Below are 22,136 nucleotides of genomic sequence, written 5' to 3'. Positions count from 1 at the left end.
TAGCTGGGCGGAGAGAAGTGAATCGCTGGAAGATCTCGATCTGTGGAATACACGAGCCAAAATACGTGAGCCAAAATGGTGACGCAAACACTTCAATCTTCGGTTTCCGCTACCGCTTCCGATTCTGATTTAGGCTCACCGCTTCCGCTTACTGTAACTTGATATGTTTCCGGCGTGCGATTCCCGTGTGGTGAAGACTGTGGAGACAGTCAATAGATTGACATTACCGTAACTTGATATGTTTCGGGCGTGCAATTCCCGTGTGGCGAAGACCGAGTGGGCGTCGGGCGTGTAGACTGTGTTGCCACGTTCCCGTGTGGCAAAACAAATCCTCAGCTGAGACGTTAAATGAGGATTCCTTGCAGCGAACACTAATATGCTCAGTGGCTAGGGTTCAAGTGCCACGATGAGACAACAAGACTTCAAACAAAATAAACTGTTCAACCGACAAATAGACTGCTGCCCCCGGATTCTAAATGCCGGATTTTAATTTCAAAGCAATTTCACGATTCCGCCACAAAGTTAATTCCTCATAAAATGATAATGCAGGAGAAGAATCCCTTTCTGTATCGAGATTGACGACTGTAAGCTTTTATCACAGTGAGCAAAGCCGAGGCTAAGACTCAGTGAAGGCTACCTGGCTTACAGAGGGCTCGACCTTAGAAAGGAATGAAGGAACTCAAGAGATTAGGATACGAAGAGGATAGCTGATCAAGAGATCTACAGACCCTGAGAGCAGATTCGAAATGAACTCCTGAATTTTTCAAACTATGAAAAATTATTTCGAAAAAAATCCCTGTGCTCTGATACCATAAAAGAATATCGAATGAATTAATTAGGAATGAGCAAACAGCTCAATGATAATACAAAGATATTTACAATAATAGAAACATCAGGTTTCTATGTAGAATATGGAAACAAACAGTTTCATCTAAGAAACTGCTAAAAGAATAAAAATAGCAACAACTAAAAGACTGAGCATTAAATAGAAATATTCTAATATGCATATCAGGTAGTAGTACAAAGTTTTGATGACCATTATGCAAGTACACATTGCATGTTACTATTATATGTACATTTTGAGATTTGCTCCTGCTATTCTGTAATACTGAATACAAAAGCTACTAACACTTCTAGAATTTTTAAATCACCAAGCTTCTCCTAAAAGCACTTCATAGATTAAGCTTATCAAACAAATGACTTTGCAGTTCATATGTTTTATATATTTTAACACTATTAACTATTGACAAGCATACATCTATCACAAATTGGGCCATATATGATATATACCTATCAAACGGATTTTGGCAAGATGACCATAACTTTTTCCACAATTGTTGTTATTGTGGTAGAAAAGAAATTCAGATTTATGGTCAATTATAGAGAAAGTTATTTGATAGGGATTCTTAGTTATTTTATTTGCATACACGAGTGGCTCCATCCCTTGCAGATTCTAGTTTTTCAGAAGGGACAGAGACCATCCCGAGAGTTTGTCTTCCCTTTGTATATTTGCATATTTGAAATTTTGATGAGCATAAAGGATTTAAGAAGTCATATGTCACAAGACCTCCGTATTGAAGTATTTAAACCTTGCAAATGTTTCCAAAATGAGCATCTCATACAGCCATGGCAGTTAACCCGCCAGTTTAGGACGAAACTAGCCGGTTTGACCACAAACCAGTCGGTTCCGTCCTAAACCGGCCGGTTAGGGCTCAAAACAAGGGAAATGACCTTGCTGACCGGGTTTTTTAGCCGGTTCGAACCGGTGGCCAGCCGATTTGACCGGTTACCGATTAGGACAACCGGTTTTAAAAACTATGGTGTCAACTACAACTAGCACTCATGTGGTTGGATGGAAGATCCTAAAAGAAAACATGACTTGAAGAGGTAGTTGTATGAAGAAAAGCCAGATGTCGGCTAGATGATCACTTTCTGATAAAGAGAAGGATGACATGATTGATTTCATTCGTGAAGGAAAGTGATGGATGGCCAATGCCCTATGAAAGATGAAGGCTCCATAATGAATAAGTAGTAATTCATGACATCGAATGAAGGAGCTCTTCAAGCAGCTAAAGGTACAATGATCTCCACCAAAGAATAGATAGTTGTTGTTGGAAACAAGTCCCTGGTTAAGAGGGAGCTTGGAAACAAATCCCTGGTTAGGAGGGATCTTGGACAAGTCGTTGGATAAAAGGGAGCTTGGGTACATTCCTGTTATAAGAATGGGTAGATCTTCCGCAGTTCAGAGGGAAAGATATACACATCATTCTTCTCTTCACTTCGTGAAGAAAGAATGGAGGATTAGGTAAGCAACTGGCATCCGATACTCTTTGAGGATGAGGTAGAGCATCCAAGATAAGAATAGTTGTAGAGGAAATTGAGGATGTGGTATTCCAAGACAAAAATTGTCCTAGAAGGACATACCTTGTAAACACCCGGGTGGGGTATGTGCCTTGAGAGACAATGATGATGGTGTTTATCAATCATTGGCCTCGCCAGCATTGTGCTCTAATCTTGTGGAGAGATAGAGTTGTTAGTCAAGGCCTTGTTATGTGACAATGTTGGTTAGTTTGATGAAAAGAGATGGCTTACCAATCCGACTCTTCTTATGAGAATTCTTCATATTGAGGAAATCCAAGTACCTTGTATGGGTTATGAATACCTCCCTAGTTAAGAGGGAGTGTTGAAATATGTCACTAGGTTCAGTCTTGATAATGACATATGTAATCATGATTTTATATGATGTAAAGAAGAAAAAAATTATTTATTATTATTGTTCTTAAGGCATGGGTTTCATGCTCAAGAGAAGTTTATTTTTAAGTTAGGCTCCCATTGAGTGCTTCTAGGTCAATTGAGTCATTGTCGTGTATTGAAGACCAGTATGGGCATGTTACATATTGTAAAGAAAAATATTATTTGAGTCAACAAAGACCCTCCAAGACCTCGTCATAATACAAGTAGCAAATCGACCTATCAAGCAATGACATGTCGAACTAGAGATAGTTATAAGTCAGCCTGCAAACATGGACAGGAAGCCTATAGAAAGGAGTTGTCGGCCTCATTTAAAGTCAATCAATCAAGCATTGAAGGACAAGACAAAAGTGCAAGAAAGAAGTGATAAGGAGCCTCTTGGACAGCAAAGAAGAGAAGGAAGACCGAAAAGATCAGGATTGTTTTCTAGGCTATAACTCCCCTCACACGTGGGAAAAACTAGGGCATCCACTACAAAAGAAGGATCGAATTACAGTCATGCCTAAGAGCCAAAATTTGGTGTCAAAATAGGTTAAATTGTAGGCGGAGATCTTGAGGAAAAGAAACCTCGTCAATCGAAGGAGTAAAAGTACTCAAACTACCACAACCTATAACACGTGTGAAAATTGCAAGAGGGTACAGGAAGCCGAGAATTGCAAGAGGAAGGATCGAAGTTGCAATCTAGTGTTATAGAGCCGAAATTGAGAAAGAAAAAGAAGTTGCAGCAACATCAAGACAAAGTTGACTTGGTTTGACTTGGCAAGAAAAAGAAGAAGTCTGACCTGGTCTTGGAGAGATCTTGGTCAAGGGTCACAAGTCTTGAAATTTTTCAATTCAAATTCTATAAGAATAGAAGAATTATTGTGGGTTTTCCTCTCAAAAGGAGAGGTTTTCGCCCTAGTTGATAGCCTACATCTTGTGTCCTATTGTTTCATTGATTTTATTGTTTGGTAGTTGTTTGATGATAGAGAACACTAATAATAATCAAGTGAAAGAAGCTAATCAAGTGAAGTAAAAATTCATCACAAGCAGTTATCAAAGTAGGAGAAATCACTTCTTTTGATGCCCTAGATTTCTCAACACCACTGGCACTAGGTGATTTGCAACCTATGAGGTGATTAGAGACAGGGGGCTAGGAAGCCCTATTCTTGGTGGGCAACTCATGGGAACACAAGCCCTCCTCTACAGCAGTTAGCCAAGAGGCTCCTCTCTCGGGTTACTTAATCCTCTTGTTGCGAGAGGAATTAGAGCACATATGGGAATTTCTATAGTGTCAAGAAGAGCAAGCTTGAGCAATCTAGGGCAGAGACAATGATGTATGTGCACACCAACCTTCGTCTTATTTACAGGTAGAGAGATGAGTGGTTGAAGGGAAAGACAAAGATGTGGGATGTCTTTCCTGATGATATGGCTTTGGACAGCAGTGTTGAATTGGCATTGGCCAACTTGCATCTTAATGAGCCAGTGCTAAAGCCAGTCACTTTTGATGATGTTGATACTCTTGAGGAGTCATCCTCCACACCAGCAGATGCATATATTACATTGGATAGAGAGGAGGATGCAAAGGAGTGCAGTGATGACCATGACAATGATGTTGATTTTGATGATGATGATTGATGAGCTACCTACTACCTTGTAGTGGTTTTGTATTTGCTATTTCTATTTGCCATTGGCATTGCTAGTCAGGGGTCCTCAAGACTCAGTGCCTACTACATATGTAAAACATTTTGATTTTGATGACTTAATGAGAAAACTACAGTTTCTTGTCTTTCTCCTATTTGATCATTGATGAATCTGTCACAATTGTATTTGTATGCATAATCTTACAACTTACAAATTTACAATGTAGAATCTAGATCTATGTCTGAATTTGTATCATGAATAAGAATTTGTGTAATATGAAATCATTGAAATATGTATTTAATATTAATTTTTAATATATATATATATATATATATAATGTGTCCTACGTGTCCTGTTCTGGGGGTCTATGTGCCCCGTTTCGGACACTCGAATTTGTGTGTCCTGTGTGCCCCGTGTCCCCATGTCAGGTGACTTTGTTTATAATATATGGTCCTATAAACCATTAGAGTTCTAAACAATTCCCCTTAGAATACTTCAAGATGTCAAAAGAGAAGAACATCAACCTCTCCCTCAACTAATAAAAAAAACTCTTGGAGAATACACTTGCATTAGGATCTTTTGTTAATGTATAGGAGAGACCTAAAATAGACAGAAAATAGAGAATTCTAGATACATTGACATGCAGCTTCAGTCTAACCTTGTTGTTATATGATATTAGCCGTATCAAGTTAGCACTGACTTTCACAGTGGCAGGTTGCCCAAGTTGTATTCTGCAAAATAAATATATCAAAGTTCTTGTCAAACATGTCTGCCAATAAATATTCTTAAAACATTCTTCTTTTAGCAAGCTAGCAAAAGTGAAAATTGAAAGTTGGACTGTCAATTATGTTCTGTCACATGTGCCTAATAATTGAATCTGATAATGCATCACCAGTAAGAAAGTAATGAGAACGCAAACTTTAAACTAAAAGTAAAATGTGGAGCCATCCAACAAAAGTACAATGTGGAGCACATCCAACAAAAGTACAATGTAGGTGCAAAAGCATCTCCTGGAACAAAATTCAAAAGCAGAAAGAATAAACTAGGAAAATATAAGAAGCAGCCTAAAAACTAGAGAACAAGATAACGCACTGAAAACTGAGAGCAAAGCCATGCTACTAAGCCAAACAATTATGTCCAAGCCAGCTAAAGCTAGCTGTCAAATGCAAGAGACGGAGTAGGGGCAGTGTCCTCCTTCGAGTTGTCAATTGCAGTGAAATAGCCAATGCACTGTCAGATGATATCTACTGGAGAATGACTGAGTTTGACGGGCACTGGTATGATCCTCGGGAAGGCACAAGAAGGAGGAACCCTAGCCGTCCTAACATTCAAGGTAGCAGGAATGTGACTACAAATGGAAAGTAGATTACTTAGATGGAACTGTGTCATAGTGTGTTGTGCAGGGCCCATTGTCTTGTAGCCTCATTGATCTGATCTATCTACTAAAATACTAGGGAACAATCTATGCCACAAGAGACAACTCATAAGCAGAGGGTAGCCCCCAAGGGGGGGGATGAAAAGAAATCCAAGACCTCACCAATTCGATATATGAGGTATCATGGGGCTCTCCCTGCAACTTGTTGTCTCAGTCAGATGAGATGCATGTGTGGCAATCCTGGGTCAACTTCTGAATATATCTGGGCATTTAAGTTACAGCAGTTCAAACAGGGCAATGAGAGTGCACTTTCTTTCTTCTAGATTCAGAAGTATGGCACATTAGATTATGTAGGAGAGATTGTTGCTCTACTTCCAGCAATCTATACTCAGCAGTTTGCATGTGCTAGTCATTGTTTCCAACTTTGGAAAAAGACTTTCAAATATATTTAAACCAGTTTCCTAATTTTGACTTAAATCTAAGATTAGTTAGGTAAGACGCTTGCAGTCTAGTAAGAGGATGCAGATCCCAAGTAATTCATATCTCCTGCTGGAGTGCACTAATAAAAGACTATCTATCACCCAAAGACGACCATACAGATCTCATGACAGCAGTAGATCTAGGATTCAAATCCTATTTTGTAAACCCTAATGAGACCACTTTTCTGATATGTAAGGCTGGGATATTGGACTTTTATTCAGTCAATTCAACAAGCAGTGAAATATTTGTTGTTTTTCCTGTAGCAAATTTCAGTTCAGAATTAATAAGATACCAAAAACAGCTTTTGACAGTCCATCAACTGTGTTTCTGTTATACATTTTCTGCAATATGTGTTTATAGATTCTAGTATTCTTAGAGGTGGAGTTTTGAAAGGTTTTCAATTTTCAGCTATTTAGTTGTTTTAGGACTTCTTTTAGTTCAGAGTTTTCCTATCATAGTCTAGACTCTAGATAACCTAACATATCAGTGTCTGGAATCTTCAGATTTCCTCAATGAAGAGATGAGCTATCCAGAGTAGAGGCTTGTTGGATTGTTTCAATGGGAAGTATCCCCAAGCTTCAGTGATTAAAACAGGATTGTGCTAAAGATAAGCATACAGACATGAGAAGAGTTGTGGGGTGAGAAGCCTTTGTTGATCCAGAGATCATAGTGTTCAGGAAAACAGGCTATTTCATACCGGACAAACACCTTCAATAACCACTCACACAACCAGATCAAAGATCATAATGTCAGTATTTTTATGTAATTAAAACCCTATTAGAAGGAAACAGTCCACAGCCTCAGTTAACACATCCATTTGAGGCAATCTTATTAATGCAAAAGAAAAAAGTTTGCATAAGAAAGTTCTCGCAATCAATCATCAACATATAGGGTGTTAAGCCACGAATCAATAGCCACTAGTATCGCGGGGAATATGAGCCATCAGATCACTCTATGTCTAGAACAGATCATGACCATCGGATTCCAATACAATTAATGCATACTAAAGAAACATACTTTTACCTAATAGACACATTAGACCAAGTTGAACTTAACTAACTCCCAAGTGCCTAAATATCCTAGCATCCCCCGTTAAGAAACTTGAGATAGGACTGAAAAATTTACAAAGATAAAAAATAGGAGAAGGAAAGAAGCATTAAATCCAAATCCTTAATGACAACTTCCTGAACTCCTAACATAGATCGAAGTTTAGAAAACTTTGTTTTTTTAAAAGACTAAAAATGTATGCAACTTGATCACCTGTAGGGCAAAAGGGCACCTCAATAACTTGATCATGAATGGGCTTTATGATGAAGTGCATCTGTAACCCAATGTGTTTTCCATGCTGATATTGAGCTAGATCTTTGGCATGCTTGATGGCACTTTGAATATTACACAAAGGGGTGGTCAGATGCTGCTGTTGGAATCCAAATTCTGAAAGGATTTGTTGAAACCACAAGACTTTTTGACTTGCATTAGCCATTGCTCGATATTCTGTTTCTGCTAAAGAAAGAGCAATAGCCTACTACCTTTTACAACCCAAAGTGACAGAGGTCTGAAACCAAGATTGAAAACATTGCCTGCAATAGACTTCTGATCATCAAGGTCACCAACCCAATCCAAATCAGTGAAACCAACCAACAAAGGAGTCCCCCTTGAACTGTAATATATCCCACGCTGAACTATACCCCAGATATACCAAACTATCATTTTTATTGCTTTCCAATAACTTTCATGGGGTGTTTGCATATATCAAGCAACAACACCAACAGCAAAGGAAATATCAAGGCGGGTATGAGTCAAATATAAGAGGCTACCAACTAACTGAGATACAAAGTGGCATCAACTTTGAGCATACTGCAGGTGGCAGCAAGTTTGACTCCAAACTGAAAAAGAGAAGGGGTTGGTTTACAATCTTCCATGTGAAAATGGCCAAGAAGGTCATATGCATACTTAGACTGCGAAAGAGAAATCCCTTCCTTGGTTTGCAACACTTTAAGGCCAAGGAAATAATGCAAATAGCATAAGTCTATCATTTCAAACCTATTCTTAAGGCTTTATTTCACGTGGGTCAAAAGTTTATGGTCACTAACAGTGAAGGCAAAGTCATCAATATTAAAGAACAAGCATTATGAGATGGCTTCCTACTAAGATTCAATCTCTTGGCTAGGTGGGGCACTTTAGGTCTAAGATCTTAGCCTAAGCCTTGGTCTTATGTAGAGAAAGTTTCCTTTGGTTATGGCACCAAAAGAAAATGTCGAGTGTTCCCCCAATTTTCAAAATAAGCAATAATATTGGCCCCTGATCTTATAATAATAGGACAACAAAAAATGAAAAGCTCCTTCGCCTTAGTCTCACACATGTAGCAAAGCTCGCAAACCATATCCAATCACAACATGTGATGATTGATCCCAACTCAAAGTTTGTGGGAAACTATGCAATTTTAACCAAGAGGGACCTTGATGGTATTGGTATGTATCCAGTTTCCATGTGTTTACCACCACTGAATGATATGGTCATCTCTCAACACTCCAAAGAATGGTCATAGTAGAAGGCCATCTTCGTGCCCAAACTTTAAAGAAGTGTAGTCCACATAACCTACATCAACTATCTACAAATGTCTTCCTTGAATATTCGACCCAAGTCCTACTTAGGTGACTGTGACTCGAGGCATCAAGGGACTACCTAAATTAGGCGGGGGGATGAATTGAGGAGATAGCCACATGACTTGAGGCATCAAGGGAGTACCTAAATGGGGGAAGATGAATAGGGGAGATAGCCACATATTGGATCAACCAAGAGACTTATATAAAACACAAACAAATCCACCCAGAGGAGTTGGGTGATGAAATAGCTTCTAAGAAGCAAAATGTAAGATAGGTCTAATGGAATATCCTAAAAGTCATGTCCCACATGTTTGGACCTTGTGGAGGAATGAGACCAACTAAATGGCTTCCAATCATAGCCACTAGGCCCCATACCCAACCTAAATAAAGAGATAAGGGATGGTACGCTTGTATTTAATGATATGCCTAAGGGGAAAGGTTTGGACCTTCTAAGTGCTAGATCAATTAGAGTAAGGCAAGACTGGTCCCCATAGTTAATAAACGTAGAGGTCTAATAATAGTGTAAAGGAAATGCACCTAATATAAAATGCGTTGAAAGTGGTTTTAGAAGCACTCGTGCTTAAGGGCAAGGAAGCCACAACCCTTATTAAGTCCATACTAAAGAACGTGTCATACGTTGAAACAACAACCTAAAATCACACATGTCAATTGCAGATCTAGTTCAAAGACAGTTGGCCTTTCATATCCCAATTCAAAAAAGGGTCATGTGCGAGAAATCTATTAACTATTAAAAATTAAGTATTCTTTTGATGTATCAAAATGCCAAAAAACAACAATACAAAATGAATATAGTCTAGGCAGACATTGTAGGAAGCTCAAATAGGACTAAAATGTTAGAAAATCAATTGAACCTATTACAACAAAATCTAGCACCCCCAAATGATGTAAAGTCCCTATTGCCTCAAAATCTAGCAAGGCTTGCAAGAGGCGTCACAAGACTAAAGCCAGACTATGACACAACAATGAGGTGGATGTCACTGTCACCTCAACACTCCACCTCCGGCTCCTTAATGGAATTTTCACCACAAGGGAGGCATCCTAGACTCTAGTATAGGTCACCTAAATGGTATTCTAGGTTAATAGGATCAAGGTAACACTTCGATCGGCTTAATCAATGCACTTGGCCTAGGAACAAGGCTCAATTCTTTGTGATAAGGAACAACATACCCATAAGAGAAATATAAGGTAACACTTGTAACCTAGGGTTTTCAAGATATGGCTCAACATTAGCATAGTTAGGCATACAATAGGAAAGACAAAGTTTGTTTGAAAGGTATGATCAACAAAAAGAACAACAAACCTTCAAATGACCCCAATTTGAAGCCTTAATGAAAAATTAGGGTTTTTCAAGCCCTAGAATTGCTTAGGGTTGACGACATCAACCCATGGAAGCACTTTCAACCATGCAAATTGCTAGATTTTGATGTTTTGAGGCCAAGCTAGGTGAAAAGACTTCATAATCACCTCAATAGCCAAGCCCTAGTTGAATTCAGCATGAAACACTAACCCTAATAGCTTCCTTGAAGGGCCAAAACTCTAGGAAGGAGAGTAAGATAAAGTTTTATGAGTTTTGATAACCAAGATGGATGCCAATGCCTTCTATCTACTTGGGTGATGGAGTCTTAGAGATTTTGATTGTGGAAATATCAAACCCTTGAAGGGAGTAAGGGGGGAACCCTAGGTTTTCAATTGCTAACTCGAGCTATCATTTTATGAGGAGAGAAATTCACTAGAGAAAAGATTAGTAAGAGGTTTTCTAGGGAGTTCTAGGATACAAAATTAAAGCATGCAAAATTGACCAAGCATTTCATATAAATATAAACAATTAGACATGGACCATTGAAACAATAGCAATATCCATTACATGCAATAATCATAAATGATATCTCCACAACAAGCATTAGTCTCCAATAGCCAAAAATCCACATAAGATCACATCTCCAGAAAGTAGCAAAGTACAAATAGCTAGGTCGAAATCTTTTAGAGAGGTTGAATTCCACAAAAGTGATGCACTGATGATGAATAAATGAAAGAAGTGAACCTCTATTTATATTAGGTCTCTCTCTCTTAATTTCTAACTAAAAGCCCCTACAAAAGTTTGATTTTTGAGTGCACAAAAAGTAAAATTGGGTTGCAAGCCAACCCATTAGCTTTACAAATAGATATGACAAAACAAACCCATACATGTGAGTCGTACGCCTAAAAAGGTGATGACATCATGCCATTTTAAGGCTCCAAATGCTCCATCAAGGCAAAGATAAGGCTGAAAATGTATCCAAGCATCATGACCATCCTCCATTTGGGGAAATCCATAAATAAAGCATCAAAGCACCTCCAAGGGTCCAAAATCAAGTTGTGGATGCCACACGTCGTCTCCATGGGTCTAAAGTAAGCAATGTGGTGCCTCCTCTCTCTCAAGTGTTAGGGTTCCATCAAATACAACAAGCCCTCCCCAAACATCCTAAGGATAACCATCCTCATCTAGGCCCTAGATCATGGCATGCCAATCAAGTAGTGTCAAGGCCCTCCTCTATGCTAGGCAAGAGAAGCCCAACATTCTAGCCCCTAGGGTATTTTGGGATGTATATCAATTGTTCAAGTGATCAAATGGCCCAAAACTCTGTCACATGTGCACCGTTGCATCTGCTAAGTCATCATGCTCTCTAAAATGCATTGTATGGCCTGGGCCTCATGTGGAGTGGGGTGCCCTCACGGCCTCTGCTGCTATGGACCACTTGTCAAAATCAACTCAAACTCAAGTGAAAGCAACCATTCATTAGAGACTAAGATCATAAATGCATCTAAGTGGACCATACTTAATTGTTAAGAGCATATTAATACTTCAAACTGGGATCACCTTCAAATATCTAACTAGACCAAGCGTCATAAGGGTGTTCCCTACCTTTGTAGGGGTGGCTAAGTAATCAACCCCATTAGGTGCTTCCAACCCCGAAGGGGAGGTGACATTTCCAAGATTAACCCTTCAATCAATTGGTGTAGGTGTGAGTAAGTGGAAATGGAGGGGAAAGCCTTCATGGCCAAGTGCCATGGTCAAAGGACAAGCTAGTGGGAGTCCACATCCTGAGTGTATAAGCTTGAAGGAGCTACAAATTACAAGGCATGGAAGGCTAGAATTGACCTAGTGCTTGGAAGGCATAATGTCTTGGGTATTGTATGGGAAAAGTCACTGAACCAACAGACCAAGCAGGAAAAGAAAAGTTCAGATAATATATTGGCTAGAAGCATCATTGTGGAATCTATTAGGGATCATCTAATTCCCTACATTGATGATCACAAAACTTCCAAGGAAATGTATGATGCTCTCATTGGTTTGTACACCATCATCAACAATATCAATCAATCTATAAGTCTAAGGGGCCAACTTTGTGAAATCAAGATGACAAAGAATGAGATTGTGGCATCATACTTTGTAAGAATATCTCAAGTAAAAGATCAACCCAAGGCTATTGATGAAGTATCTATCAAAGAATTGGTAGTTGTGGCAATGGGTGGAATGCCTGAATCTTAGGATCCTTTTGCAACAAGTATTAGTGGCAGAGAAAATGCACCTTGTTTTGACAAGTTATGGGATGCTTACACTCAAGAAGAATCAAGGCTCCTATCCAGAGGCGAGATTTCAAATTTGGATGAAGACTCTCAAGCTTGTGTAGCCCACTCAAAGAGTAGCAGAGGTTCAAGTAGAAGGCCTGATTTTGGAATATTTCAAAGTTCATGTAGAAGACCTAACTCAAGACCTACTCCACAAGAAGCTCTCCTCATCTCTCTCAAGAGAGAAGAGATATGACAAATGTTCAATGCTATCATTGTCAAGCATATGTTCACTATCAAAATAATTTCCCTCAAAGGAATGAGCCTTGAAGGGGTGATGATCGAAAGAGGAAAGGGAAGCACCCTGCTTCTACTCTTGATCTTAATGAACCATCACATAAGAAGAGGCATAGAAAGAGGGATTATGTTGATGAATACTCATTTTATTCTACTTTTATAGGTTCCATTATAGGTCACGATGAGATAAGGTTCGTGGACAATGGTGCCTCTAGGCACATGACTAGAAGTCGTGATAACCTCTCAGAATTGGTCGAAAAGAAGAAAGCTTAAAGGGTTGACCTTGGAGATAATGGCAAATACGAAGTCGAAGGCATTGGATCATCATCCTTCCAATTGGAATCAACAGGCAATGTATCTATTAACAATATTCTATGTTCCTAGTTTGAAGAAGAATTTGTTCTTCATTTCATCTCTTGAAGACAAAGGGTATAGAATTGCATACATTGATGGACAGGTTCTAGTATGGAAGAGGAACTCCTCCTTTGAATCTACCAAGGTCATTAGTGTGTGAATTGGAAGATTGTATCGTCTCCTTGTTCAATCAATTCAAGCCTTGTTACACAACACCATTAATCTTTGTGAGTTATGGCATCGAAGGTACGCTCATGTTCATTATAAAGCCTTGTCTAGAATGAAAGATTTTGTTAAAGATGTGTCAGAAATCAAGATTGAGCATGATGGAGTTTGAAAGGGATGTGCTCTTGGGAAAAAAATGTTAAAAGGAAGATGTGTTAGCAATGATAGTAGATCCAAAGCAATCTTGGATCTTTTGCATTCTGATGTTTCTAGGCCGATGTTTTACAAGTCCTTGCGCGATCATTTGTACTATGTCACTTTTGTTGATGATTACTCTCACAAAACATGGATTTATTTCCTAAAATACAAGGATGAAGTATTTGAGAAGTCTCGAGAATTCAAAGCATAGGTTCAAAATGCTACAGGAAGAAGAATCAAGACCTTAAGGTCTAACAACTGACTGCCTTCTTCAGGGATGCTGGAAGTAAGAGGGAGTTGATAGTTCCCTAGTATCCTCAACAAAATGGAATTGCTAAAAAAAAAAAAAAGAATAGGACCATTATGGAAGTTGCCAAGGCCATTCTTCATGATCAATAGTTGTCGATGTTTCTATGGGGAGAAGCTTCAAAGACAGTTGTTTATGATAAAAATAGATGCCCACATCAAATATTGGATTACAAGGCTCCTAAAGAAGTCTTCACATGTGACAGACCCAATTTTGAACATTTAAGAATCGTTGGTTGTCCTATTTCTGTCCATGTGCCCAAGGAGAAAAGGACGAAGTTGGAACCTTTCAACAAGAAAGGAACTTTTGTTGGCTACTGTGAAAATTCAAAACCTTCAGGGTCTATGTACTAGGACAGTGTTCTATTGAAACTTGCAGGCATGTTATTTTTTATGAAGATGTAGCTTTTTGGAAAGATGATATGATTGAAGAGTACCAGTCTATACTGATGAATGATGTTTGGGAAATCGTGCCAAGACCTAAAGGGAAATTTGTTGTGTCTTCAAAATGGATCTACAAAATCAAGCATGCAATTGATGGAAGTATTGAGAAGTACAAAGCAAGATTTGTGGCCAAAGGATTCTCCCAAAAAGAAAAAGAGGATTATGAAGACAAGTTTTCTCCCATTGCCAAGTATGCTTCTATTAGATCTGTCATTACTCTTGCTTCTATTGCAGGATCGAAATTGCATCAAACGGATGTCAAGACTGCCTTTCTGAATGGCGTCATTGAAGAAGTTTATATTGAGCAACCTCAAAGCTTTGGAATCCATGATAGAGAGACACATGTTGTCAAATTGAAGAAAGACTTGTATGGGCTTAAACATGCTCCTCCTTGTGCGAGGTACTCTCGCATTGATAGCTATTTGTTGAGTCTTGGTTTCAAGAAGAGCGATGTTGATCCAAATTGTACTTCAAAGTTGTTAAAGGTGAGCCCTTGATTTTGTTGTTGTATGTAGATGATTTGTTTCTGACAGGGGTTGAAGTTCTCATTGTCCAGTGTAAGAGGGAGTTGATCTCTGAATTTGAGATGAAGGATCTTGGTCTTATGCATTACTATTTGGGATTGGAAATTTGGCAAAAGCCCGATGGAATCTTTGTTGGACAAGGCAAGTACACTATTAAGATCCTTTAGAAATTTGGCATGATGGACTACAAATCCATGGACACTCCGATGGTGACAAATTTGAAGAAGATACGTGATTTTGATTCTGATCTGATTGATCCCTCTATGTATCACAAATTGATTGGCTCGTTGAACTATCTTGTGAACACTAGACATGATATTTGCTATGTTGTGAACACGTTGAGCCAATTCTTGGTTGAGCCTCAACATGTACACGGTTGGAGCAAAACATATATTGAAATATCTGCGTGGCCCCATTGATTATGGTCTGAGATATGTTTCTAATGGAAAATGGAAATTGCATGGTTTCATTGATGTTGATTGGGCTGAAAGCTCTTATGATAAAATGAGCACTTATGGATTCTATTTTAGCTTGGGCTATGCTATGACTTTAAGGTCTAGTAAGAAGCAAACTTTTGTTGCTCTTAGTACCACTGAGGTTGAGTATATTGTTGCTTGTTCAACCTGTTGTGAAGTTGTGTGGCTTCAAAAGTTGTTTGATGGTTTGTTTGATCAAGTGTTGAAATCAACCATTGTACATTGTAATAATCAAAGCTATGTCAAGCTCTCTAAGGACCTGGTTTTTCATGACAAGTCGAAGCACATTGAGATCAAGTGTCATTACATCTGAAATATTGTCTAGAGGGGAGTTGTGAGGCTTGAAAATGTCCCTACTGAAGAGAAAATCGCTGACGTTTTGACAAAGCCATTGTCCCGGATGAGGTTTGTTTATTTCAGAGAACTTGGAGCTGTTGAGAATCTCTCTCTAGGAGGGGGAGCACTGATTGTATAGCATCATATGATTGACAATCTTCCTTGTGTTGTAGTTGAGAGGCCATAGATTATGGTTGAGAAGATTGTCACTCCCTTAGGTCAATTGATAGAGAGGCCAGTGAATCTGCTCAGGGAGCTTGGTTTTAGGTATAGTGATCCCCTGGGTCAGGAGGACTGAGAAACCAGTTTGGTCGGGGACACTGATTTTGACATCTCTCCCTTGGGTCATGTGACTGAGAGACTATATAGTCGAGGATTGAGATAAGGATTCCTCCCTTGGGTCGTGGACTAAGAGACCTTGTTTATGGTCAGGGAGATGGACCCTATGTACTCTCTTGGGTTATTGCACTGAGAAACCATTGCATATGGTTGGAGAGTTTGGCCTCAATGATTGATCCCATGGTCAGTTGGGCACTGACCTTTATGCCATTGGGTTTTGGCTTTTTGGATGTGTTGGATGCTATGTATCTTTCCTTATGATGAGACTTGTACATCTAATCTCTCCCTTGGATTGTTGTTGAGAGACCTATGGATTGGTCGGAAATATTGATCTTGTGAGAATGAAAAGTACCTCCACAGCTAAGAGGGAGTGTTGAAAATTTGGTAGCTTTGGTCGATATTTTAATCTGCAAAACAAAGGAGAAACTATAATTTTGAATGTTGACCAAGTTGACCCCACATCATGAATGGGTTTGACCGCAATCTCAAAACCCTCCTCCCAAGTCACATATAAATATAGGCTTGTTGCACCCCATTTATCATCATCACAAATCACATCATTTGACTTGAAACAAGAGATATTCATCCACACATGCAAAGGAGAAAAGAAGATCTGATCTGAGTTGACCAACCATTCATCATATGTTTGACCAGCGTTGACTAGAGTCTATTCGCTTCTATTTGACCAAGTTCTTTGATTGTTTTGGAGGACAAATATTTTAGTGATTCATTGACTCTGTTTGATAGAGATTTTGCTCTTGTTTCTAAGTCGTTCACCACAAGTCAACTCTGAGTTTTGACTAAGAATTACAGTGGTTCATTTGATTGAGGTTTGACCGAATTTCGACCCTTCTATTCAAAGCTACCTCAGGCCGAAATTGCATCATTGGAAGTAGTTATCAATTTGAAAAATTGCACTAGTCTTGATTGCACTAGAAAATCAACACAATCAATCTCTCTACACCGGTCAGAATGTGATCGTCCACATACAACACCAAAATGAAGGGCTCAAATGCAACCAACAAAAAGTATAGGTTGGGATATGACTCACTCTTGGTGAAGCCTATGCCCTTCAGATAGCTCTCAATCATGGCATACCAAGCCTCGGGCACCTATTTGACTCCATACATGACTTTCTTAAGCCTACATACATGTGCCTCTCTTCCCTGGACCTCAAACCCCTGTGGTTGCTTGAAGAAGAAGTCAATGATGCCATTAAGGAAGGCGGTCTTCACATCCCCCTGGTGGATGTGAAATCCCATCTCAAAAGCTTTTGAAAGAACAACTCGAATAGAGGAGTATCTGGCTACAAGAGCAAAAGTCTACTCATAGTCTATTCTCTCTCTGTGAGAACCCACAAACCACAAATTTGGCCTTGTATTTCTCCACACTGCGATCTATTGCATGCTTTACCTTGTCAATCCACTTGGAAGTCACAATTGACTTCCCCATTGATCTTGGCACAATCTCCGAGACATCATTCTTCATTTTGGAGTTGTCCTCCTCCACCATGGCATCTCTCCACACCTGTTGGCTATAGTTGCTTCGTCAGAGCTGGAAGGCTTTGAGTCTATGATGTTGGTAGTCAAAGCCATGTACATCGAAAACTTCCTCAAAGGTTTGCTCTCCATGAAAGTGGTCCTAGGAGGCTCGACATGCCCCTAAGCATCCCATAAGGTTTGTGTTGATTTTTCAAGTCAATGGATACAAGCACAATATTTTTGAAACACTGATAATTACTTCTAATGATATAGGTCTTCTTTTAACAATTCCAATTTATGATTAAGCAATTACACTTCAGAAATTCAACTATAAAACCATATGAATAGTACAGTTCAATAAGAGATGCTTCTAATGTTGCTAGTCAACTATGAGATCAAATTGATCAACAATCTATGGTCAAATCTGGTCAAACAATCCTTTAGTCAAGTCAAGTCAAACTTCTGCCCTTCAAACTTCGGCCCTCTCTAATCTGCCCTAGGCCAAATTTTCGACTCCACAATGTGCCCAAAAAACTTGGCCTGTCTAGAATATGTTGCCTAGAAACTACTGCCCGGAATTCACACATGCGAGTTCAAGAGAGAGAGAAATGCTAGAGATGAATTTGTCCTTTGTGTCCTCACTTGTCCTTCCTCTCGTTCGCTTGGATGCCCAAAAACTGTCTTGCTAGTGTGTGATCGAATGGTGCATTTGTGGAGGAGATTGAATGTCTTTATATAGTGTTATGTCTTCACGAACGAGTGTGTCTCTTCATTGGAGCCAACTTGACTATTTTGGAGCCAAAAATTCAATATTCATTAAAAATTTATCTTTTAAATCCATCATGAAGAACATGTTTTATAATAATTCTTTCAAGGGATAATCAATGAAAATGACACGAAGAACATGTTTTATATTTACATTATACATTACATGGGCTAAAATGTAAATTATGAAGGCCAACCATAGCTACAAAAGTTAACACTCCCTCTTAACAAGGGAGGTATTCATAATGACTAGACATATTCTTAATGTTGACAACTTTATCTAAGAAAAGGTTATAACAAATCATCAATAGTATCAACATCATTCAACTACCACAATTCTGTCCAAATAACTTTGACACATGGTAGATCAACACCATCAACAAGCTACCATATTATTGGTCGGTACCTCTAAGTTCTAACACATGGTCCATTCTCACCATAATTTTGGTCGGTACTCCTAACACATGGTAGATCAACCATAATTTTGATCGGTACCTCTGACACATGGTGTATCCTCACCATAATTCTAGTCATTACTCCTGACACATGGTACATCATTAGCATAAACTAGTCACCATAATTTTGGTCTATCTGACACATGGTATACAGACTAGTCTTGGTTCACCATCATTCTAGTCAGTACCTGACACGTGGTGAATCCCCAAAGGCCACTCTCTATATGAGTAATTATGGTCTTGATACTAAACTATCTTAATGTTGAAAGGCCACACTCTATTTGAATAATTATGGGCCTTTAGGATATTTGTTGAGGTCAAATTTGGAATCTTATTGATGTATTATTGATGAAAAAAATTCTCTCATAAGGAAAGATTGGTTGGGTTTTCCCCTTGTGGGTTTTTCCCTAGCTGTAAGCCTAATTGTCGGTGTTCCTTATCTCTTGTTTATGTTTACTGTTATCATTATTGTCTATTGTAGAAAGGGAATGGTTGAAATTTTTCATGTGTAACTGTTTAATGATTTGAATGCTATAAAGAAGACAAATTGTATCATTGGAAGTAGTTATCAATTTTGAAAAACTATACTAGTCTTGATTGCACTATAAAATCAACACAAAGGTCTCATCATAATGTTCTTCCTCATTCTAGGAGAAACCTCTGGCCACAAATCTAGCCTTGTATTTGTCAATACTACCATCCATTGCATGCTTGATCTTGTATACCCATTTTGAGGTCACCATTGATTTTCCTTCAAGTCTCGACACAATCTCCCATCCATCATTCTCCATAATCAATTGGTATTCTTCTTGTTGAGAAATTTGGAGGTAGCAGATTAGATGATTTCCTACTTTGATAACTGCTTGTAATGTCTTTTTACTTTAACTTGATTAGTTTCTTCTTCAACTTGATTATTATTGTGTTCTTATCATCAAACAACTACCAAAACAATAAAGAACAATGAGACAAGAAAACACAAGATATAGGCAATCAGCGAGGGCAAAAACCTCTCCTATTGAGAGGAAAACTGGCAAGAACTCTTCTCTTCTTATAGAACTTTAATTGATGAATAGTAAGACCTATGACCCTTGACCAAGACCTCTCCAAGAACAAGTCAAAATTTCTTCTTAATGAACTTTCTTTCAGCGAATTTGAACAAGCAACTTCCAGCGACTTCCGCAACCTCCAAATACTTCGACCCAGTAGCTTCCAGCAACTTCGACCCCCAGTAACTTTCCACCAACTTTCCAGTACTTCAACTTGCCCAACAACTTTCCATCACTTCAACTTGCCCAACAACTTTCCAGCACTTCAACTTGCCCAACAACTTTCCTAATCACAAGAGATAGAGAGAGGCCCAAAAACTTCGATCTTGTGTTTCTTCTTCTTATCCTTGATTTTCGTCCTTTTCCAACTTCTTTCTTGAGGAGATCGAACTTGCTTCTTGTGTGTCCAAATGAGGTCGAGTTCCTTCTTATATATAGGCTTTTTAGGGGTACGAATTGCCTCCATGAAGCCGACTTGATCTTCCTTGTAGGTTGACTTGTTGCTTGCCCGTTGACAAGGTCTTAGAGGGTCTTTGACTCAAATAAATTTTCTTTACAATATGTAACATGCCCAAAAGGGTCTTCCATACATGACAATGACTCAATTGACTTGTAGACTAAATGACAAGCCCTAGAAGCACTCAATGGGTGCTTGACCTAAAAATAAATTTCCCTTGAGCATGAAACCCATGCCTTAGGAATGACAATAATAAAATTATTTCTCTTTACAACAAACACATAAAATCATGATTACATATGTCATTATGAAGATCGAACCTAGTTACATATTTCAACACTCCCTCTTAACTAGGGAGGTATTCATAATCCATACAAGGTACTTGGACATTCTCAAACTGAAGAATTCTCATAAGAAGAGTCGGATTGGTAAGCCATCTCATAAGCTACTTCCTTAGCTTATGCCAAAGCATCTCATTATACCAACCAGCATTGTCACATAGCAAGGCCATGACTAAGAGCTCTATCTCTCCACAAGATCAGAGCACAATGTTGGCGAAACCAATGACTGACAAACACTGTCATCATTGTCATTCAAGGCACATGCCCCACCCAAGTGTTTACAGGGTATGTCCTTTTAGCACAATTCCTATCTTGGAATAACACATCCTCAAGGAATTTCCTCTTCGACTACTCTTATCTTGGATGCCTTACCTCATCCTCAAAGAGTATTGGAATCAGTCTCAAATGCTTACCCAATCCTCCATTCTTTCTTCACAATATGAAGACAAGAATGATGTGTCTATCTCTCCCTCTCAACTACGGAAAATATGCTTATTCTTATAAAAGGAATAAACCCAAACTCCCTCTTAACCAAGGACTTGTCCAAGCTCCCTCGTAACTAGGGACTTGTTTCCAAGCTCCCTCTTAACTAGGGACTTGTTTCCAACAATAGCTCTCTGCTCTTTGGTGGAGATCATGGTACCTTCAGCTGCTTGTAGAGCTCCTCCTTTCGATGTCATGAATTTCATCTTCATCATTATGGAGCCTTCATCTTCTAGGTTTTCTTCGTAGGGCATCGGCCATCCATCACAAACCATATCAGTCATGCCATCCTTCTCTTCATCAGAAAGTGATCTTCTAGTCCACATCTGGCTTTCCTTCATACAGCTACCTCTTCATGTTTCTTTCAGGATCTTCCATCCATTCCCATGAGAACTAATTGTGGGGGATATCTATAACTCTCTTTCGGTAGCCCTGTTTCAACCCAACTAGATGTTGTTCAAAAATCAAAATGAACATTAAATCAAAGTTACCTTTTATGATGGCCTTTCATCATGACATCTGTTTGCTTGCAACATCAACATCCTGCACATTTATAAACACATCTCCAAGATATTCAATGTCAAGGGTCTCCTTCCTTTAAAGACTTTATCAATGTTCATACCTTCTCTGTGGAGATGTCTTAGCCAATTCTTTGTCATCAGATGTTGATCACTTATCTTATGTGAGCATAGTTACAATTTTTACGAACTCCTCTTCCTTTATTCACATATTGTTCCCAGGAACTTTTATACATAGTTCCTTCATCTTTGTCAGCCACCTCATATTCCATATGGACATATTATGTTGATTTCATCTTATAAATATGTGAACGAGTTCAAGATATGTGACTTCATGCATCTTACCAAAGGAAGAGATTCCTTTTCTTTGATCATGCTCATGAGATACAGTGTTCACCCATGCTATCTGCAACTATACAATGGCATGACTTAATCTATATAAATAACTTTTTTCTTCTTTTGCTCATCTATACTTCCTTTAGCAACTTCATTTCCTTGTTAGAAACTACTTCAACCATCTTGACATGTTGCACTCCTTTGTCATCATACCATCTTCTTTCTAAACCATGGATTCTACACAAGGTGGAACGATCAGCGAGAGGCTTCTTCCAAGTAGAGGTGAACCTTCTAATGAATATTCCAATAGAGGATCTTAATTATCCTCATCTTGCAAATGCTCCTTTCTAATGATGATGATGTATGATGAATTCTTTGTACCTTCTATCATGCTAGATGACTTTCTTTCA

At 38.8% G+C, this 22,136-nt stretch overlaps 1 protein-coding gene across 1 annotated transcript in view; it reads right to left on the bottom strand.

Moving 5' to 3' along the window:
• The window catches only part of LOC149185396 (proteasome subunit beta type-6-like), a 161,002-nt gene that overhangs the window by 78,271 nt on the left and 60,595 nt on the right, over nucleotides 1–22,136 (bottom strand). The window contains exon 5 of the mRNA XM_089417919.1: nucleotides 5,033–5,105. Coding sequence (XP_089274045.1) covers nucleotides 5,033–5,105 — 73 coding nt within the window. The remainder of the gene's footprint in view (nucleotides 1–5,032; nucleotides 5,106–22,136) is intronic.

Source organism: Pinus tabuliformis, chromosome 3_2, assembly GCF_031772625.1.
Source record: "Pinus tabuliformis cultivar Carrire ecotype Pingquan chromosome 3_2, CPIR1, whole genome shotgun sequence".
Lineage (NCBI taxonomy): Eukaryota > Viridiplantae > Streptophyta > Pinopsida > Pinales > Pinaceae > Pinus > Pinus tabuliformis.
This window is presented reverse-complemented; position numbering and strand designations above follow the sequence as displayed.